General features: G+C 34.7%; 1 protein-coding gene across 2 annotated transcripts in view; it reads right to left on the minus strand.

Moving 5' to 3' along the window:
• Positions 1-1,842: 1,842 nt before the first annotated feature.
• LOC115212822 (lysophospholipase D GDPD1) overlaps positions 1,843-20,682 on the minus strand; it is a 53,116-nt gene continuing 34,276 nt past the window's right edge. For both annotated transcript variants that reach the window (XM_036504147.1, XM_029781584.2), the window contains exons 4-10: positions 20,168-20,213; positions 17,908-18,029; positions 16,125-16,214; positions 14,962-15,095; positions 13,619-13,681; positions 12,147-12,198; positions 1,843-9,078 (exon numbers count right to left, since the gene is read on the minus strand). In XM_036504147.1, the coding sequence (XP_036360040.1) occupies positions 8,944-9,078; positions 12,147-12,198; positions 13,619-13,681; positions 14,962-15,095; positions 16,125-16,214; positions 17,908-18,029; positions 20,168-20,213 (642 nt within the window). In that variant the 3' untranslated portion in view covers positions 1,843-8,943. The remainder of the gene's footprint in view (positions 9,079-12,146; positions 12,199-13,618; positions 13,682-14,961; positions 15,096-16,124; positions 16,215-17,907; positions 18,030-20,167; positions 20,214-20,682) is intronic.

The raw sequence follows: 20,682 nt of genomic DNA on the forward strand, positions 1-20,682 counted from the left end.
TTGGGTCTCCCCATTCCACAACTTTCCTCCACCTTAAGTGATCAGCACTTCTTTATACTTTGTCCAATCTTAACTGTAATATATGATCATTCATCTCTTCTTTGCCTTTTCTCATCTGTCCTGTGAAGAACAATTGTTTTTTCCACTTAAGAAAGAGGTGTAGCTCTTTATGCTACAAAAAAGTTGATGTAACTGGGAGATTATTCAATTCAATGGAAATTAAATAAACAAGCTGCCATGTGCTACTAGTTCAAAACTGATTGAAAGTAACAAGTTGATAGAGTAGTTATAACTGGATTTCTAAGCAAGTAAAAGCACCGTTCGAGCGTGGCAGTTACTAGCGTCGTCTGACTGGCATCTGTGTCGATGACACGTAAAAGCACTGTTCGAGCGTGGCAGTTACTAGCGTCGTCTGACTGGCGTCCGTGTCGATGACACGTAAAAGCACCAACCGATCGTGGCCGTTTGCCAGCCTGCTCTGGCCCCTGTGCCGGTGGCACGTAAAAAACACCCATTACACTCACAGGGTGGTTGGCGTTAGGAAGGGCATCCAGCTGTAGAAACACTGCCAAATCAGACTGGAGCCTGATGCAGCCTCCATGGCTTACCAGACCCCGGTCGAACCGTCCAACCCATGCTAGCATGGAAAACGGACGTTAAATGATGATGACTATAGATATTCAAGCATTTCATTCTTGGTCTACCCCTAGGGTGGCTCAGCTAGAAGAATTTGTCTTTTGATTCTTTCAAGCATCATTCCAGAGTAGTGAAACTGTGACCTCACTATGAAATAATGGCTTGATTGGGTGAGACTCCCTAATCTCCACGCTATGCACTCTTTCATATATTTTTAATGCAGGGATTCTTTGGAGGAACCTCATTTTGGCTGCTTGTATTCATGATTGTACTCTTTTGGTCATAACCCAGGATTCATGACTGCAATTGAACATAGACACGGAAACTGAAAACAGTGAGTTTGGCATTTTTACTAACCTCTCCTCTTCTGAGGATCAAATGCTGGAGCTGGGGCATTATTGTACCACCACCTGCAATTCTAGCATCCAATGCAGGTTTCTGCTTCCTAAGTTAGCAGTCTTTCTTCAGATAAACATCAGTGAGATGGAGGGAGACTTGCATGCACGAGCAATTGCTGGCTGCTAGCATACCTCAAATAATCTTGCCCAGGTCTGCATATATGCGCAGATGCACCCCTTCACCCATAAATGTGACTGTCAAACATTTGTCATTTGGTATTCAAATATGTCAATGAGTACTTAGCTGTTTGGATTTCAGAGAAAGAATTCTTTGCAAATAGTATCTCTTTTACTTGTTTCAGTCATTTGACTGCGGCCATGCTGGAGCACCGCCTTTAATCGAGCAACTTGACCCCAGGACTTATTCTTTTGTAAGCCCAGTACTTATTCTATCGGTCTCTTTTGCCGAACTGCTAAGTAATGGGGACATAAACACACCAGCATCGGTTGTCAAGCAATGCTAGGGGGACAAACACACACACGCATATATATACGACAGACTTCTTTCAGTTTCCGTCTACCAAATCCACTCACAAGGCTTTGGTCAGCCCGAGGTTATAGTAGAAGACACTTGCCGAAGGTGCCACGCAGTGGGACTGAACCTGGAATCATGTGGTTGGTAAACAAGCTACTTACCACACAGCCACTCCTGTGCCTATCTGTCATGTCTTTCTCATGATTACTTATGTAAAAAAAAAATCAACCCAGAATCAAAACTATATTCATAATTTGGTTTGTTCACTATTTTAACTTTTCTTCAGTAACCCTCAAAATAAAATATTTCATGAAATAAATAAATAAAATAAAGACAGTTTCGAAAATTAGTTTATTTCTAAGAAATTCTGTATTTTTTTGTAGATTTTTTTTTCACAAATTCTTTCTTTACTTACAGTTTCTACTTACTGGATAGAGCAAAAAAATAATAATTACTATGGCAAACATTGAAAGACATAAGAATATTTCTTGACAGAAAAATAAATTTTGACTAGGTTTCTTTTTCTTTTTCATTATTTTTGTAAGAATGGATATAAATCTATCAACATTTTAGTAATTGAAAGCTCAAAGGTTCGTTTGTTTTCCAAACATTTTTTTGTTACTAGGAATTTCCCCAAAATGTTAATGTTTTAAGTAAAGTTGGCCTACTCAAAAGTTATAAAGGAAAAATAAAAACAACTAAAATTAGTTAAGCAAGAGACATAACTGTTTAACTTTTAATTCAACTGAGTTCTCAGCTATTTCATTTTAGAAACGAGATATTCTTTCTTTTTCCTGCAGATTAATTCAGCCAAAAAAAAAATGAAGTTATATTAGTTGGACATCTAAAAAAAAAAACCCAGCTAAGCCAAGTTGTTTTTAATTGTATGTTATTTTCGTTCATTCTTTTACTTGAAGACAAATCAGATTGAGATCATAATCATTAACATTTGGTAATTCTTTGTGTGATAAATTAACCTTAATGCAAATGTAGAAATATTGTTGAATGGTTAAGTTATGGTTGGTTGAATAATCAGGTTCTGAAACTATCCACTAGCATTCTGAAAGTGTTTATGATGTTGTCATGACCCAAACAATAGAACTCTGCCCTACTTATGAATAGTTATTGTTTAGTCCATCATGATTAAGCAGATTTATGATCGAAGGCATCTCATGACCATCCTATCTTTTCTTCTTCAGGCAATGAGATCTATGAGTACGTTAGTAGGTAATGGTTTGTGGAAGCTTCAGGAACTATTTCTACTAGATACAGTGATTGTGTAGTGGTTTCCTTGTAAAAACCACTGTAATAACTGACAGAGAGTGGAGTTGAAGTGAGAAAATAGTTTATTATGAATGGGCTTATTTTTGCTTTATCTGTCTTAGCTTTGCTGATGGCTGCTTTCTAGAATGAGTTGTTTAACCTTAAATTATCTCTATCAAGCAGACATACGATCAAAGTCATTCTAGTCATGACCTTGTCTGTTTTTGTTTCCAGTGGACATGAGACTACATTATTCAACATATACATTTTTAAGGACAGTAGATAGTGATTTAGCTGCTTTTTCTATTGGGTTGAGTGTCTCTGTAAAAACTCCTACACTGACTCAATCTTTAAATAAGTAGCATGAGTAGGTACAATTCACCACTGTAAGCAGCAAAGGTACATTCTTCCCTGGTCGTGCATAGAGAAAGGGATACAGCAATGTTTGCTCTTAGGATTATTGGTAAAAAAAATTTTTTTTAATTAAAAAAAAACAAAACAAACAGATCAACTACAAGAATTACTTAACAAATTATAATCCCAATGTTGAGTTGAAATATTTCTGAAAAGAACTTCAATAGATTGAACAACCTAAGTTTCAAATCTTCAGTTAAAGGTAAAAGTAAAACCAGAAATATGTATCTAATGACATCCTTACATATAACTGACCAATTGAAGTTTGACTTTTATGACAAAAATATTAACATACTATATGCCAAACACAGATTTTTCATTTTAAAACAACAATCTTTTCAACTACAGAAGGATGGTTTATAAACACAGAATAGAATGTTACTGATGAGTCAGCTTCCTAGCTGTTCGATGTCTTTCCTAAATAAATTATAGAAATATTCACTTTCAACAAAAATGACTTTTTATGAAACCCAAAAGGGTAAATAATGAGGATATACTGAAAACCTGATTAGAGACTGATTATATGTGATTTGTAATGATTTGCTTCTATTTCAAAGAACAAAAAACATTTTCACCTGTAGTAAGCATTCACAAATTGTAGACAAACAGAGACTATCACATTGTAAATTTGACGGAGAAAAAAATTTAGCCTTTTATAAACTGTATTGGAAATAAGACATTACAAGAAAATAATATGGCATGATTCTATCATTTTAATCCTCCTGTGACTATATATTCTTAGGTAATGCTTTAATTAATTTTCAAAATAACACAGAATTTGGCAGGATTTAGTAAAATAACTCCATTTTAATCTGATATCTGGAACATAACTTCAAAGGACTTTTTTTTACATAAAATTATGGGAAATTTTAACTTTAATTTTAAGCACTTCAAAACGGGCAGTTTTGTATTTTAAAACAGAGCTGGCCTCCAGGGGGTTGGTATCAAAAGAGTTGAATCTTTTGATGCATGTAATTTAGTGACTCTCACTTTTAGTTACAAAATACTTTCTTTTTTTTTTTAAATTAGAGCACTTCTCTGTAGTGTTGTTTTGACTCCAGATCAACTTTTGTAAGGCAGACCTACAACCAAAAGCATTTTGGCTCTGATCACCCTACTGTTTTATATATTCCAGACTATATTTGCCAATGTGTTTTTCTTTTTTTAAAGATGGCAGGATATAAGTTGATGGAATTTGACTGCTATTTCTAGCAGGTCAAGACTACATAGTGGCTCTCCTGTTGACTGAACTTCTCTAGAAGTACATACCTAAAGTGAACTCACACCAGGTATTTCATGACTACTGACTCATTCAGACTTCAATTTGTCGAAAAATTATACTAACACAATTTAATCAATTAACATTTCAAGTCAGTATGATTCCAAGAAAAGGAAAAGGTGAATTACGTACAAATAGTCAATCACAACAGCAATAATTTATACTACAAAATAAATGCACTTTGTTTGTTTAAGGTCATTATTATTGCAATAGTAGAATAATTATCCAGGTTAATATGGTTATTAGAAATCCAGTAATTGACAGGGAAGAGAACTGTTTTCAATCTCAAAAAAGTGAAATTAAAACAGCATTGGTCCCAGGTAGGTGACATTTTCAAAACAATATTTCTAACACTACTTTTGTTTATTATTTCATGTTTCTTTTTAAGGTAATCTGAGTTGCTACCCTCTAGATCATATCTCAGCTATTTGTACAGGATTCTAGTTTATATCAGCTGACATGTCATATACATCAAAGTGCCCAGGAGGTAAAATCTTGAATCTGAAGAAACTGATGGTCTGCAGTATTGGTAACAATTAGTCAAAATGAAAGAGAGTTTGGTAAGTTCAGTTACCATGAGGAATGAAGAACCTAATGATTTGGAACCTTATCATGAGAGAGAAAGAGAGAGAGAGAGAATGTAGTGATGTTATTTTAGAGGTAGTCAAGGAAATGATGATAGAGAATGAAAAAGAGAATAGGTAAGAGAGAGTGAGGTGAATAATGCGAGAGAAAGCTAGAATTGGAAAGGAAACTTAGAAAGAGCCAGTGCTTCAAGCTAAGCAGGAGTGGGGTTCAAATGCAAAGTGGGGGGGGGGTAGGTGAAAGAAGTGGGAGACAGAGCAACACTATACACAACGATATTTGAAAAATATTTTAGAAAAAGGCACTCATGGAAGGGGGAAATGCCAGATAGAGGTAGTGTAAAAGAAGAGGAAGAAGCTATGAATTGGAGTGAGAAGGTTAAAAGCGCTAGTGTCAAGCATAGTAAAGGCTTCCCCTAGAGCTGTAGGTACAAGGGAGCCCAAGAAAATTCTAAATTTAGTTAAGCCAAATTAACAGTAAACATACTCATAAATGCCCTTATAGACATATGCACGCAAATATTTATGCAAACACACATCCAAATACAAGTACATATGAGTATAGGCATTCAAACGTACATACACCCAAAGAATTGATAAAGTATAGATCTAGAACATCCTTAAATGGGGGGAAAAGGAAACAAACAATGAAGGTAAATATAACAAAAATAGTGGGCTGGAAGGCAAAAATTATAGGAGATTGAGATGTAAGTTCATGCCTTGTAGAACAGAAGTTCCAAGGCTGAAGAGGAGAACTTTGTTAGAGACCACCACAGACAGATAGGTGGTCAGTGGAATGGTTTACCAACATAAAGTAATGGACTACAGATCTGAAGAATCCTTGGATGATGTTATAGATATACAGGAAATGCTCACAGAATAGGCCACCCAATCAGTGTTCCATCTTGTCTGTGTACAATACATTGCAAAATTAGCATAATCTACTGCATTAGATTTAAGTAGGAAGAATTGAAGTGGTTAGTCATATTGATTGTAGATTTTGTGGTCTAGTAGGAGTATGATTTAGATGATGAAGAGGCATGCACAACACTGGGGGCTGGAACAAGTGGATAATCCAAGTTGGGAGTGACTATGAATAAGGGAACTTCTGAGCAGAAAGCTAATACACTTGCATCTCTTTTGAGGGAGAAGAGAAAAGGCTCGAGAAAAATTGGATTGATTGTGGGGTTTAAGTGAAAAAAGGCTGAAATTGATAACAATGTTCTGAAGTAGGTAGGTCACAGGGTAGAGGATGAGGAAAGGAATAATCTGATAACTAAGCATAGTGTAAGTGCAATTGACTAGTTCATAGCTTGGGCTTGATACAGGGAAGATTCTTTTGACAGGCTGCAGACATGTGTGATCTGCTTTAAAAACCAGAGTTTTTACTGCAGAAGAGTTTGAGAAATTATGAGAATGTGATGTAGAGAAGAAAAATTGAAACAGGAATGAGAGTTTGTAGGTTTATAGTAAAAAGAAGTGCAAAGGTAGATGACAACCAGGAGGTTTACTAGATTTAGTTCATAGTCTCTACTACCCAGATGACTTAATCAGCAGTGGAGGTAGGTGTTTTAGACATTGTGAAAAAAGATTCAGGTAATTATTACCTCCATTGGCAATAAAAGGTTTCTCTCATTGACTGAAAGGCAGATTATATGATGTTGATATGTGAAGTGTAATGTTGTATGATAGCAAGACATGGGCAATGAATGTGAAGGCTAGATGTGTAATGTTAGTGGGCCTGAATGATGAAGTGCATGTATCCTTAGAGAGGAAATGGGAATTAGAGGAATCAGTTGTAGTGTACAAGAAAGAAAACTGTGCTGGTAAGGACATTGTGATGTGTATAGAGGCTAACAGTTTGGTAAAGAAGGCTCAAGCATTCTAGTTGGAAGGAGCCTGTAGAAAAAGATAAAGGATGTAATGAAAGCTAATCTCGAGATGCTGAATCTTATGAAAGATATAATACAAAGTTGTAACAAGAGGTGAAATGCTATGTTAGAGCAGTTATAGCCAACCATTGCAGTGGGAAGCAGTCAGTTTTAGCATTGTGAGATTGCCTCAAGAGGATTGCAAGCCTGACATTTATCATGACTTTGATGATTTTTAGCAGTATATTAGAAGAAGCATGTAATACAAGACTCTTAACTCAATATATGTAGTGATTGACTTTTAGAGCTGTTGAAGCAGAATGGGTTGTCTCAACAGGATATTTTCAAATTATCTGTTGATGAAGCAGTACATGTGTGGAATGGAATGTGGTTCAAAGAACGGCTCATTGGAGCAAATTTAAAGGGCTGTACAGGTCACCTGCACACATGGGTTACAGATTAAACATCTGCTACTAGAATAATCAGCAGAGAATTGCAGAGTTTCAACCAGCTAGCTGACTTAAATACCATGAGCATGGGTTGTTGTGTACAAGAATGATATAAAATGGGTTGCCTTAATGAGACTGAATCTCATAAGGGCAAAGATTGAGATAGTTAGGGAAAAGCTAAATCTAGAGGAGAGAAAGAGTTCGAGGATGCTTGGAGAGTCTGAGATATGTGTAGGTGAGGAAAATTTCTGATTCAGTCTGATCAAGATGGAAAATGATTTGGTCTCTGCACCAGTAGTGTTGGAGTGTACAAGCTTTAGAAGAATTTTGAGTATTGAAATCAACCAAAAATAAATAATGGCTTCAGGTGAAATTAAATAGATATTTTCAAGAGAGAATCACACATACACACACACACACGTTATTTGTCTATTTAAACTAAATAGTTATTTCATGACTCAAATTTCATACTACTGCGATCTTCATGTGAAAAGCCTGTTCTCACATGAAGATTGCAGTGGTTCAAAACTTGAAAGAGAGTTAAACAAATGTTAGCTGTTTGAAGCTTTTAGAGAGATAGAGAAGATAGTTTTTTTGTTTTGTTTGTTTGTTTTTTTTTAATCAGAATAATTGGAATATTTTATTGCTTCTAGCCAGGTGAGTACATATACCACCAATCTGAAAGTTTGACTTGAGAGTGTACTCTTGACAGCTGACATGAATAACACAGAGAATGAGAGATTTGTGTCTCAGAAAGAAATAAGAGTTGTAAATAGTATTAGTAGTGGTAGTCAGACTCAATGTTAGACCAAAGTCCATGGACACTGATGTAGCGGAAAAAAATGTCCAGTCAATTATTTTGTTCATTCGTGTGTGTTTCTTTTTCTTTTTATCTCAAATCAAATTATATTACAATAATTCAATAATTTAAACAGTTGTGATTTCACTTAAAAAACATAATTAATAGTTTAATATTTGTAGTCAGGGATTTTGTTTCTAGCACCAACTTCACAATTAACAAAAAGAAAGGGAGAATTTGCAGAACTTTCCAGGGTTCATAACATTGATAGCAGTAGTATCATCATCAAAATGTAATTCTATTAAATTTGGTCTGAGTTTGAAGTCAAGTATACAGTTTACAATATCTTCATAGCACTGACACACAACATATCAAGAACCTAAGTACGTAAGATAGAAGATGAAGGATTAGAGACTAAATTGATATTACAGGGAAAATAATAAATAAATATAGATAATAATGACTAGTTTTGTATTAGTTTTAGCAACAACTCAAGACGGAGTCTAAGAAGCTAATTATGAAAGATTTTTTGTTGACTTTGATTCTGTTCATTTGCAGTTATGTGTTAGAGAGAGAGAGAGAGATGGGGGGAAAAAGAGAATTTCAGAAGAAAACAGAAATAGTAAGAAAATAGGAGAAAGCAGGAGGAAAATAATTTCACTGGGTAATAATGAATTAGAGAAGTAAGTGAAGAACTTTCAACACAAAGATGGTTTGCTATCTATGTAGAAATCAAAATTTAGTTGATCACACAATAAAACTGTTGACACAATATTTATCGTTGGAAAAATTGAGGATTTTTCTCTATAAAATCTACTAGTTTTGTAGGGTAATCTGTCATGATTCCAGTGGCACCATGTTTAAAACCTTTGGCAAACTCATCGTCGTCGTTTAACACCCAGAGATATACCTGTGGTAAACAAAAACATATATATATTTGAACACACAAATTGAATAAGTAAAAACGTGTATGGAAAATAGTTAAAATATGTATAGAAAACAAATACAAAAGAACAATAAATGACTTTTAATGTGTGAAAAATGTAAAAAGAGAGCTTTTAAACATTATTTAATTTCCCTAAATCAGAAATAGGGAGCCTTTTTCAAGAGGTGTGCCACCTGAGGCATGGTTTATCATCAGGTGAGCCACTACTAAAAAAATTAAAGATAGCTTCCATTAGGCATGCCATTCAGAGAGTCCTGTGGGCCAGAGCTTACTCATGACCACTCTAAATATTTCAGAAACGATTAATCTTTTTACTGTTTTTGAGACTGCATGCACATTGTGTGTGCATCATGTTTAGTCAAAATTGTTTAGAAGCTCCTCCAAGTCCCTCGTTTAACTGGTGCAAAATCCAAACAATATTACCGATGCCAGCGCCGCCTTGGCTGGCTTCCGTGCCGGTGGCACGTTAAAAGCACCAATCCGATCGTGGCCGATGCCAGATCCCCCCCCTGGCACCTGTGCAGGTGGCACGTAAAAAGCACCCACTACACTCGTGGAGTGGTTGGCGTTAGGAAGGGCATCCAGCCGTAGAAACACTGCCAGATCAGACTGGAGCCTGGTGCAGCCCCTGGCTTCCCAGACCCCAGTCAAACCGTCCAACCTGTGCTAGCGCGGAAAACGGACGTTAAACGATGATGATGATTATGTAAAGGTACAAAATAATCTCACATATACAAAAATATACATGCTTTACATTACTGCAGAAGAAATCTAGATTTCAGCCAACATCACATGTGTAAATTAAGGAATAACTGGCATTTTTTATACAATTTTACCATGGACAGAAATAGAGGTGTCACTTGGACTGGTTTCAGAGTTCATTGGGATTCCAACAGTATTTTACTACCTATCTCTAACAATCAATGATAATATACAAACCAACAATTAATTAAAAGATCCCTAGCATAACTCAATTTGGTATTCATTAAATACAAACAATAACTCTGAGCACCTTTTCAAACTCCACCCATCTAACACCCGTGGACATATTTACAAAGTCAGAAAACAGAACAGCTCCCATGACTTCAGGAAACATTTTTTCACACTGAGAGTTGCTGAAGCATGGAACAAACTGCCGGCATCAGTTGTTAGTTGTCGGAGCACTGCATCCTTCAAAACTTCCGTGCTTTCTGAGATTCGCCAACACTACACCTGATTTTCTCCCCTCCACACTCACACAGGCATGTATCTGACTCATACATTGTTCGCTTTCCAGACATTTTTACATTACTGCATGTACTTTATATGCACTTTCTGACAAGTTGTGGTGCACCTGAGCACTGTATACAATAATTTCATTATTATTATTATTATACCTTTCTATAATTTAAAACCAGTGAATAATTTAATCCCAAAACCAATTAAAAATATTTTACTGAATTAGTTAAAACTGAGTAATTTGTTCTTATCTTGTGCATGGAGAAATAAATCTCAATCATAAAAAGAAAAAAAAGTCAAAAAGAAACTTGCATTAATAATGCATCGTTAGACATAAAACATGCCAGGAGAAGTTAATGAAAATTCACAACAGGTATTATTTTCAAGAATCCTGCAAGTTTTTAATGTATTTCTCTTAGTTTAAAACCAGTAATAACAGACTGAAAATATCTTTTAGAAACAGTTAAAAATAGGAGCCTTTCACACACAATCTGATCTTATAACTCTGCTAGTCATGTTGCTTAGTATGGAATGAACTGTTCATTTCTAAATTGAAAGGAAAGGATTAAAATCCTTAACTAAAGTCCATTACTTGAACTTGCTTTAAATTGTTACTGAATTGACAAAAGTCATTAGAATAACTTGCAGTATTTATTTCAGCCTTCTGCACTGAGTTAACTTTGCTTGTCATTCTTTCAGTGTAAATTAATAAAGTACCAGTCCAAAGAGTGGACAAGCAGCATTGTTAGAGTGTCTGACAAGCTTCCTTGTTATGTATTCTACTCCTCTGCATTCTGAGATCATATTCCACCAAGGTACCAATGATCAGCACTAATCACCCAACAACAGGAATAATCTCTCCAACCCTTAAGTGGCCATGTGGTCACATAAATCTACAACTAGCATAGATAAGCCAGCCACACAGTATACAGTGGTATTTATTGGGCTGAATGAAAGAGTTGCAGGAAATCTATGAAGAGATTCAAATCTCACGAGAGAATGAGATCAATCATTAAAAACATACTAAAGTACAACAAAGCCACTATACAGTTACTTGACGTGCAAGCTTTAGCAGTCAAATCTACATTACCTACCATCTTAAATAATGAAAGATACATTAGACAATGTAATCCAAGATATACAAAACAACATGGAACAGTCATAGCAGGAACATTATCATAGCTCTGTCTGATTAAAACTGATTTGGTGTTAGAGAATAACAACTAAAGGAAATGACATGATGAAATTCATAAAATAAGGCCTCTAAAGCAACATAATATCATCATCATCATTGTTCGACCGTAGTCGAGACAATGGAATTTACCATGCTACACCAGACTTCATGGTCCATCATAGCATTACGGAGGTCCAGTTGCTGGATGCCTGTATCCCTGGAGATTACATCAGGGTAGGAGAGTGTGCGCCCTCTGGTATCATTTGTAGATGGCTTCCAGAGGAGAAGAGTAGAAATTGCCTCGTTTTCAGTTCTACAACAAAGATTGAGCACTTTTGCTCAATCTTTGCAACCACACACTTTCCACTTTTGTAGCTCCAAAGATTTGGCACCAATCTCAAATCATCCCAATACCCAAAAAAGGCGATTTATCCCGTCACCAACTACAGGGGTATATCTCTAATGTCAATTGCTGCAAAATTGTACAACAAACTGATTCTAAACCGTCTCGTCCTTTTTGTTGAACCTTTGCTCTGAAAGAACCGAAATGGATTCAACATAATATCACTAACAAGATAAGGGATTTATGTACAACAACAATTACATGGACTATAAAAAGAGAAATAATAAAATAAATTACCTGAATGCCTCGTTTTTCTAAATGTTCAAATAAAAGTGGTCGCATAAGAATTCTGGATAAAAAATAGGAAAAAGAATTACATGTCTATAAAAATGCATAAGAAAATGATGAATGATGATATAATACAGAAATATGAAATGATTGCAAGGAGCAATGATAGCATTACAACCAGAAATATATTCTTATTTCATAGATATATTTTTAAATGATTTGTACAATATAAGTTAGGTTTTGAAACTACATATAGTATTTTACATTTAGTATTTCCCTTTAACATTCCATTTATCTTTTTCCATTGTTTTGAATTAACCACGTATCATCTCATAGCTTCAGGATTATATATTTTTAGAATGACATTGTAAGGTGGGTGTGAGGGGCTGAATCTGATTAGTTTGAACATAAAACAGATAAAATATTTGGGATGGATACGACCAGTTCAAATGCTAAAGAGTTAAAATATTAAAATGGATATTTAATTAAAAAACCACACACACACACACACACACATATATATATCAAAATATACATATATGACAGGCTTCCTCACAATTTCCACCATTCAAATTCCACCCAGAATGGTCAACTCAAAACTGCAGTAGCAGACATTTGTCAAAGGTGCAATTAAATGGAATTGAACCTGAAACCTAAATGGTTGCAAAGCAATCTTCTTAACCACACAGATTACTGATGACACTGAGTGAGTTTTGCTTGTTTTTAATGCACAGGTCTCTGGCACCTAGTGCCATTCTATATTTCTACATATATTATAGACATTATTATAATTTAATGTAATGTAGTTACAAGTTACACATTTAATATATAGTATTAAGTTGGCAAGCTATCAGAACTGTTAGCACACTAGGCAAAATGCTTGGCAGCATTTCATCCATCTTTACGTTCTGAGTTCAAATCCTGCTGAGATCAACTTTGCCTTTCATCCTCTCAGAGTCAATAAAATAAACTACAAATTGAGCATTGGGATCGATGTAATTGATTTACCCCTTCTGCCAAATTTCTGGCCTTGTGCTAAAAATTTGAAACCAATATAATATATAGTATTTGTATTATTTATTTATTTAGGCGCAGGAGTGGCTGTGTGGTAAGTAGCTTGTTTACCAACCACATGGTTCCGGGTTCAGTCCTACTGCGTGGCACCTTGGGCAAGTGTCTTCTACTGTAGCCTCGGGCCGACCAAAGCCTTGTGAGTGGATTTGGTAGACGGAAACTGAAAGAAGCCCATGGTATATATGTATATATATATATATATATATATATGCGTTTGTGTGTCTGTGTGTGTTTATGTCCTCGTTACTTAGCGGTTCGGCAAAAGAGACCGATAGAACAAGTACTGGGCTTACAAAAAGAATAAGTCCCAGGGTCAAGTTGCTCGATTAAAGGCGGTGCTCCAGCATGGCCGCAGTCAAATGACTGAAACAAGTAAAAGAGTAAAAAAAGAGAGAGTATTTACTTACATGTCACAGAATTGTATTAACAGTCTTCTGTTCTTGCTGAATTGAAGTAGGGACTTTTTTTCACTAAAGAAAATAAATAAATGTATATAAACAAACAGGCAAAATTTAAATTAGTTTCTTTTTTTTTTGTTCAAATTTATTGAGTGTAACAGTGTGACATAACACTAGCACTAGTCAATAAATTATAGGGAAAATCAATTTATTATCAAACATAATTGACACAGGAGAAATGAAAATATTTAGCATTGATGGAAAGTATTATAGCAGTATTAAGAGATAAATGAGTATTTAATTATAAATTTCTTGCAGGTAAAACCTTTGTTAGTTTCTTAACTGTAATAATTTATACCAGCTCAGCTATAGTCTGTCAGAACAACTGATATTTCTGATGCAAAAACAACAACTAATCCTAGGTGCTATGCAGTGGGACTGAACCCAGAATCACATGGTTGCAAAGTGAACTTTTTAACCACACAGCCATCATATATATGTATATGTAAATGTATATGTATATATATATATATATATATATATATATATATATATATATATATATATATATATTTAAAAAAGGAGATGTGGAATACGAGTTGTGATATATAAAAAAAGGAAATGAAGAAAATGCTGACAAAATAATTTAAGTAAGGGAGAGTGTATTTAATTAGGTGAAAGTTCTTTTTACTGGTTGCACATTTGTTATGCTTATCAAAAGATATTTTTTAAGAGAGATAGAGTTCCTTTCTGATAGATTTTTTTCTATCAGAAAGGAACTCTATCTCTCTTAAAAAAATATCTTTTGATAAGCATAACAAATGTGCAACCGGTAAAAAGAACTTTCACCTAATTAAATACACTCTCCCTTACTTAAATTATTTTGTCAGCATTTTCTTCATTTCCTTTTTATATATATATATATATATATATATATATATATATATATATAGCAAGGTCGTTGCCAGTGCCGCTGGACTGGCTCCTGTGCAGGTGGCACATAAAAAGCACCATTTGAATGTGGCTGTTGCCAGTACCGCCTGACTGGCCCTCATGCCGGTGGCACGTAAAAGCACCCACTACATTCTTGGAATGGTTGGCATTAGAAAGGGCATCCAGCTGTAGAAACTCTGCCTGATCAGATTGGAGTCTGATGCAGCCATCTGGTTCGCCCGACCTCAGTCAAGTCGTCCAACCCATGCTAGCATGGAAAGCGGACGTTAGACGATGATGATGATGATGATATATATATATATATATATATAGAGAGAGAGAGAGGTGAGAGAAATAAAAACCTTAATTCATAAAAGTGAACAAATGAAAAAAGACCATAAAAAAGTAATAACACTTACTCTAAGACGATACTAGGCATTATGACTTCAAGGAAACTTTCCTTTATTGGCACGAAAGGTAATAATCCACTGTAGAATAATGCCAACAAAATGAGGACTCGACGAAATGAAAATACCAATGGAATTCTAGGATTCTGAAATATAGCAAATATATACCATATTAACATTTTCAGTCTATAATTAAATTAAATTAAATCCCTGCCATTATCACATTCACATACACCACTCCATTCTTTATTATAGCAACCCTAGAAACTAGTTCATGATATTATTATCTAGTTTCTATCAACCACTTCTATGACATCATTACAATAGTCTGATTAGCAAAAATTAAGGCAACAGTCCTTGCATTGCTTAGTTCTCATGCATTCATTTACTTACATTCACAACAAATGTATTGTGAATCCTTCTTCAAACCATTCCCACCAGCCATCCTGTCTTTATCACTGACTTCTCCATCACCTGTCTAACTGCAGTATTCTGCTACTGTAATTAAATATAAGCAGAACTGCATATTTCACTATCTTTCTCTCTGGGATCATTTATCTTTCTCACTACTTGAAACCACTAGCGACCCTTCCGTTTGCCGCTCCCAGACCCCACAAAAAGCACATATTGCCTACAGCAGACCCAAAAGTGCTCCCTACTAGTGCTTGAAACCATTTCAACTGCTAGCCATCCCACATTTTCAATACTGTCCATTTCCACCAGCATTTTATATTGATCGTCTTTCAGTGTCACCAAATCATCTCTCTGCTTGTAACTTGCAACCTTCGGAGAAGTACAAATGTAAATAATACACAAGCACAAAAACATGATGGATTTCTTTCAGTTTCTGTCTATCAAAGCCACTCAAAGTTTTGGCTGGCCTGAGAAATGATGTGGTTGAGAAGCAGGCTTTTCAACTACATGGTCATGTCTGAACATATATATATATATACGCACATACATAGACAGACAGATACAGATTGTGTGTGTGTAGATAGATAGACACACACACATACATACATACATACATACATTACATACATTACATACATACATACATTACATACATACATATAGTCACAGAGTGTATGCTGAAATGCACATAATATTGTTATTATTTAAGGTACTCATTTGTTTTCCAAGTGAAAAATTGCTCAATTAGACAATATACTTACACATTTGAAGCATTTACCATTAATAGTTTCTTGTCTGTTTCCCCATACTGTGATTTCTTCTCTATTGTATTCCTTCACTAGATCAGAAACCTACAGTAAGAAATATTTCAACAATAACTATACTGCAGTTCTATATATTTTTTTAATAAATTGAATAATATGAAAGAAATTTAATAAAATAATGTTCTTTAGTTAATTGTCATTATTTACAGCTACAATTAAAAAGATCTGATTAGATGTAATTATCATTACCATTCAAAGGGCATATATCTGAACAATACCACAAGTAGAATGAGAGGATTTTTTTGTCATTATTATTTTACAATGATTAAGAAACAAATATCAGTTGCTATGGCTGACCCTTCCTTGATTTCATTTAAATACTTATGGTGTTCTCATCTTTTAATAATTAATTTAATTAACCCTTTAGCATTCAGATTACTTAGTCAAATGCAATGCTTTATTCATATTGTTTTGAATTAATCATGCATTATCTTGTAGCTTTGAGATTTCAACAACGTGATTATTGATTTTTGGAATGACATTGTAGGGTGAGTATGAGAGGCTGAATCTAGCTGTTTTGAACATAAGACAAGTAGAATATTTGGGCTGGACATTAGGCTGGTTTAACCCTTCAACATTTAAATCGGCCATATCCAGCCAAAACACTCTATTTGCTTTAAGTTCAAACTGGTCACATCAACCCAACAATATCATTCTAAAAATTAACAGTTACTCTTCAAATTGTCAAAGCTACAAGATAAAGCATGATTAATTCAAAACAATGTGAATAAATAAGCATTACTTTTGACAGAGTTAAATGCCAAAGGTTAATATAGTAATGTTTAATTGAATTATAACTTACTTTAGATCATTTGATTTGGCTTTATTTATTTAATAAGTGCAGAATTTAGATTTCACTTTCAGTCTTTTAGTCTTAATATTTTATCCATAGAGGCTCACTGGAGGATACTGTTTAAAGAACAATGACTGGGGTGAAGGATATTTTTGTAATATAGCTCTAATGAAGGATAATGTTGAGAAGAGAATAACTGGGGAGGGGAAAAAATGGTGTGGAATATGAAAATTAAAAAAACTTGAAAGAAATTCAGTTCATTGGAACAGCATCTCATAATTTAGTTAATAAATATAAACCTGTGGTAGAGGTAGACCCAGGAAGACATGGAACGAGGTGTTGAAGCATGATCTTCAAACTTTGGGCCTCACAGAGGCAATGACTAGTGACCGAGACATTTGGTGATATGCTGTACTTGAGAAAACCTATCAAGCCAAATGAAATCATAGTCACGGCCGATGCTGGTGTCACATAGAAAGCACCTTTTGAACGTTGGGCTTCACAGAAGCAAAGTGGCAGAGATCCTTTCAAGTGTTGGGCCTCAAGGATGCAATGACTGAGACCTTTGGAATTATGTCGTGCTTGAGAAGAAGATCTATCAAGCAAAGTAAAATCACAGTTGTGGAAGGTACTGGTGTCATGCTGGTGGCATGTAAAAGCACCCATTACACTCTCCAAGTGGTTGGCATTAGGAAGGGCATCCTGCCATAGAAACTACGCCAAATGAAACTGGACTCTGGTGCAGCCTTCCAGCTTGCCAGCCCTGGTCAAACTGTCCAACCCACACCAGCATAGATAATGGATATTAAATGATGATGATGATGAGAGATTGTAAACATCCACAATACTGATAACAGAAAACTAAAAATATGAAGAAAAGAAAATCAAATAAATTTCTCATAAGAGTTATTTTATTAAAAAAAATACCTTTTTAATGAGTAGATCATCATCAACCTTTACATCAATGTTGATAGGTAGGGACGGGAAATCATCAAAGACCTCTTTAAGGAGTGGAATGTGGCGGTCCTTGACACCTACAGTTGACACATCTGTAATGAGAAATTTATATATAAATATCTATATATAAACATATACATGTATATATATGTATGTCAATGATGATGATGATATGTATGTACACATACACATGCACTCACACAGGCACACATAGGGTATTTGGGATAAATTTAACAATGTTTTAGGTTTCCTTTCTTCAGGAACAGCTTGATGTATTGGCGAACAGTTAATGGCACCGGAGAGCATAAGGATTAAAGGTGCAATTGAGAAAATGTTAGCTGACATGGAGAAGTGGAAGCCATCTGAATATTGGAAGAGAGTTACTTGTATCATGATGATTTCTCAGCAGGTATCAAAATACTGACATCATGATTGTTGCTCAATGCTCTATGAACACTGTAAGGGCTGTAAAACATGACATGGACAGCTGCAATGGAGATTACGAAGCTGTGGACAACAGGACTGTGATGGACATAGGGTGAGTCTCCAGTGAGAGTGATGTCATGTCACCCCACCTCCTTGGTAAGGGCCTTAGGTTCAATTCAGATGGTTATGTGAAGCCGCTGGAGACTGTTGTTAAACCTTGGTTAGAAAGGGTTGCTTCTGTAAGGCCATATGTATGGCAGCAAGATTCGGCTCTTTGTCATTCCTCTGGGAAGGGTCACAAGTGGTTGTCAGAGAATTTCTACAACTTCACAAGCTCCAATTTCTGACTTCCTAATTCCCTTGATTTTAATCCTATGGATTACTGTGTGTGTCACAGTTGAGAGAGAGAGAGACACTAATTGCTCCATCTGCAACACTAAGGCAAAACTTGTAGCCAAGATCAAGAAGGTGTTCAAAGATCTTCCCAGAGACAGTTAGGAGTTATGAATACATGCACCAGGTTCCAGACCTGTCTTCAGGTAATGGTGGAAGTTGAGGGTGGCATCTTTGAATAAACTGTTATCTCTCAGCCATAATATAGTTGATATCTTTTGATTTTTTAAAAATATTTCTATTTTTGAATGGGATATTGTGTTCTCTTTTTCTTTTAGACAAACTATCAAATTTAGCTTGAACACTCCATCCACACATACACACACAAATAAAATAAAATAGAATAATCATAAAAGTAGAACTAGGGTAATTTCCTTTCATAAAATCTTAACCAGACAGTATCAAAAAGTAATATCAGATAAGAACTGTATAAAAAAATGTATTTTATCTCTCTCCTTTGAACAGTTTTTGAGACAAGGATATCTCTGCATGCAAGGTAAATTATTGCAAGGGAATGAAACGAAGGTGAACTAGTTTCTAAATATGTCAATAATTTCATAAAATTAATGAAATCGTGATTGACAAGACTGGGTAAGTATTGTTATTTAAAAAAATGATTCTACCTCAATATGTTCTTCAATAGCTTTCATAATAAATGGGAAGCACAAATGAACTAAGAAAGTGGAGAGGCACTGAAGCCATGAAATGACTTTGTTAATGAGCCAACAATGGAACCTCCATGTAGTAGTTCTACCTGATAGAAATACAGCTAAATCACCTTCAATCATACCCTAACCTCTGAAAAATAAAGGAACCATTGGGTAAATCTAGCTCAAGTCATGCACTACTGTCTTTGAAAATGGAAGGATAGGTTTGACAATGTAGGCCCTGGCATACAAAAAGACTGAAATACTTTAATAATATATCTGCTCAAACCACAGTACATCATATCATCCATTTTGAGTTATTCTACTGAACTAACTAGACAAGAATTTCTGATTAGCTTACAATTTTATACTTTATCTGGTAGATCTGACTCAGTTGAAATTCAAACTAAAATTATTATATTTGTGGTTCAAACGTTTGTGCTAAATGCAGAAATGTTTATGGTAATCTATTCTAGGATTATTACATAATACAGCATGATTATTCTTTTAAAACATGCCTCAGATCCTACTTTATATTTAGAATAATAATATATATATATATATATATATAATGTGAATAATAATATATAAAATAATACGTGATATATATTATACATAGAAAATATGAATAATAATGATAATATATAGAATATAACATTTATTCATTTTTATTCGTGACTAGGATTAATGGAGATTAAGTTTATATTTTATGCATTTATACAGAAAGTTTATCAACTTAAATAATCAACCAAGACAATACTCACTGGGGTTGAAATCTAGGGGTAATTCATTTTTCATAGGTGGTAAATCCTGAAATCAAAGACATGTCGAAAGAAGAGTAAATCAGAATAGAAAAATTGACAAAGTCTTACTAATAAAATATGTTTCTAAAGAAATTATCCTTTTCATCAAAAATATTATACCTCCTGCCCAGGAAGCCACAATCGTGTCAGGAAAATTTGCCAGTGTCAGTTGTTTTAGTGCTAGAATAGCAGTGAATTGAACTGGTTTACATTTTTGAACTTCAAAGGTTTTAATTTCCTGTTGACTCAGTTTTGCTTTGACCATTAATAAACCTCAAAAGGCTATCATCATAAATTGTTGGACTGAAAATAGCAGATACATGCTTTTTCACACAGTCAGCTTTATGTGGGTACTTTAAGAGTTGGGAATCCTAATTGTTTATTATTTATAGTAGTATTACACAGCAAAACCAAGAATATTGTTAACCCCAAGGGTTTGGAATGAACAAGTAAAAGAATAAAACCACATTGCTGTC

The sequence above is a fragment of the Octopus sinensis genome, linkage group LG6, assembly GCF_006345805.1.
Source record: "Octopus sinensis linkage group LG6, ASM634580v1, whole genome shotgun sequence".
Classification (NCBI taxonomy): Eukaryota; Metazoa; Mollusca; class Cephalopoda; order Octopoda; family Octopodidae; genus Octopus; species Octopus sinensis.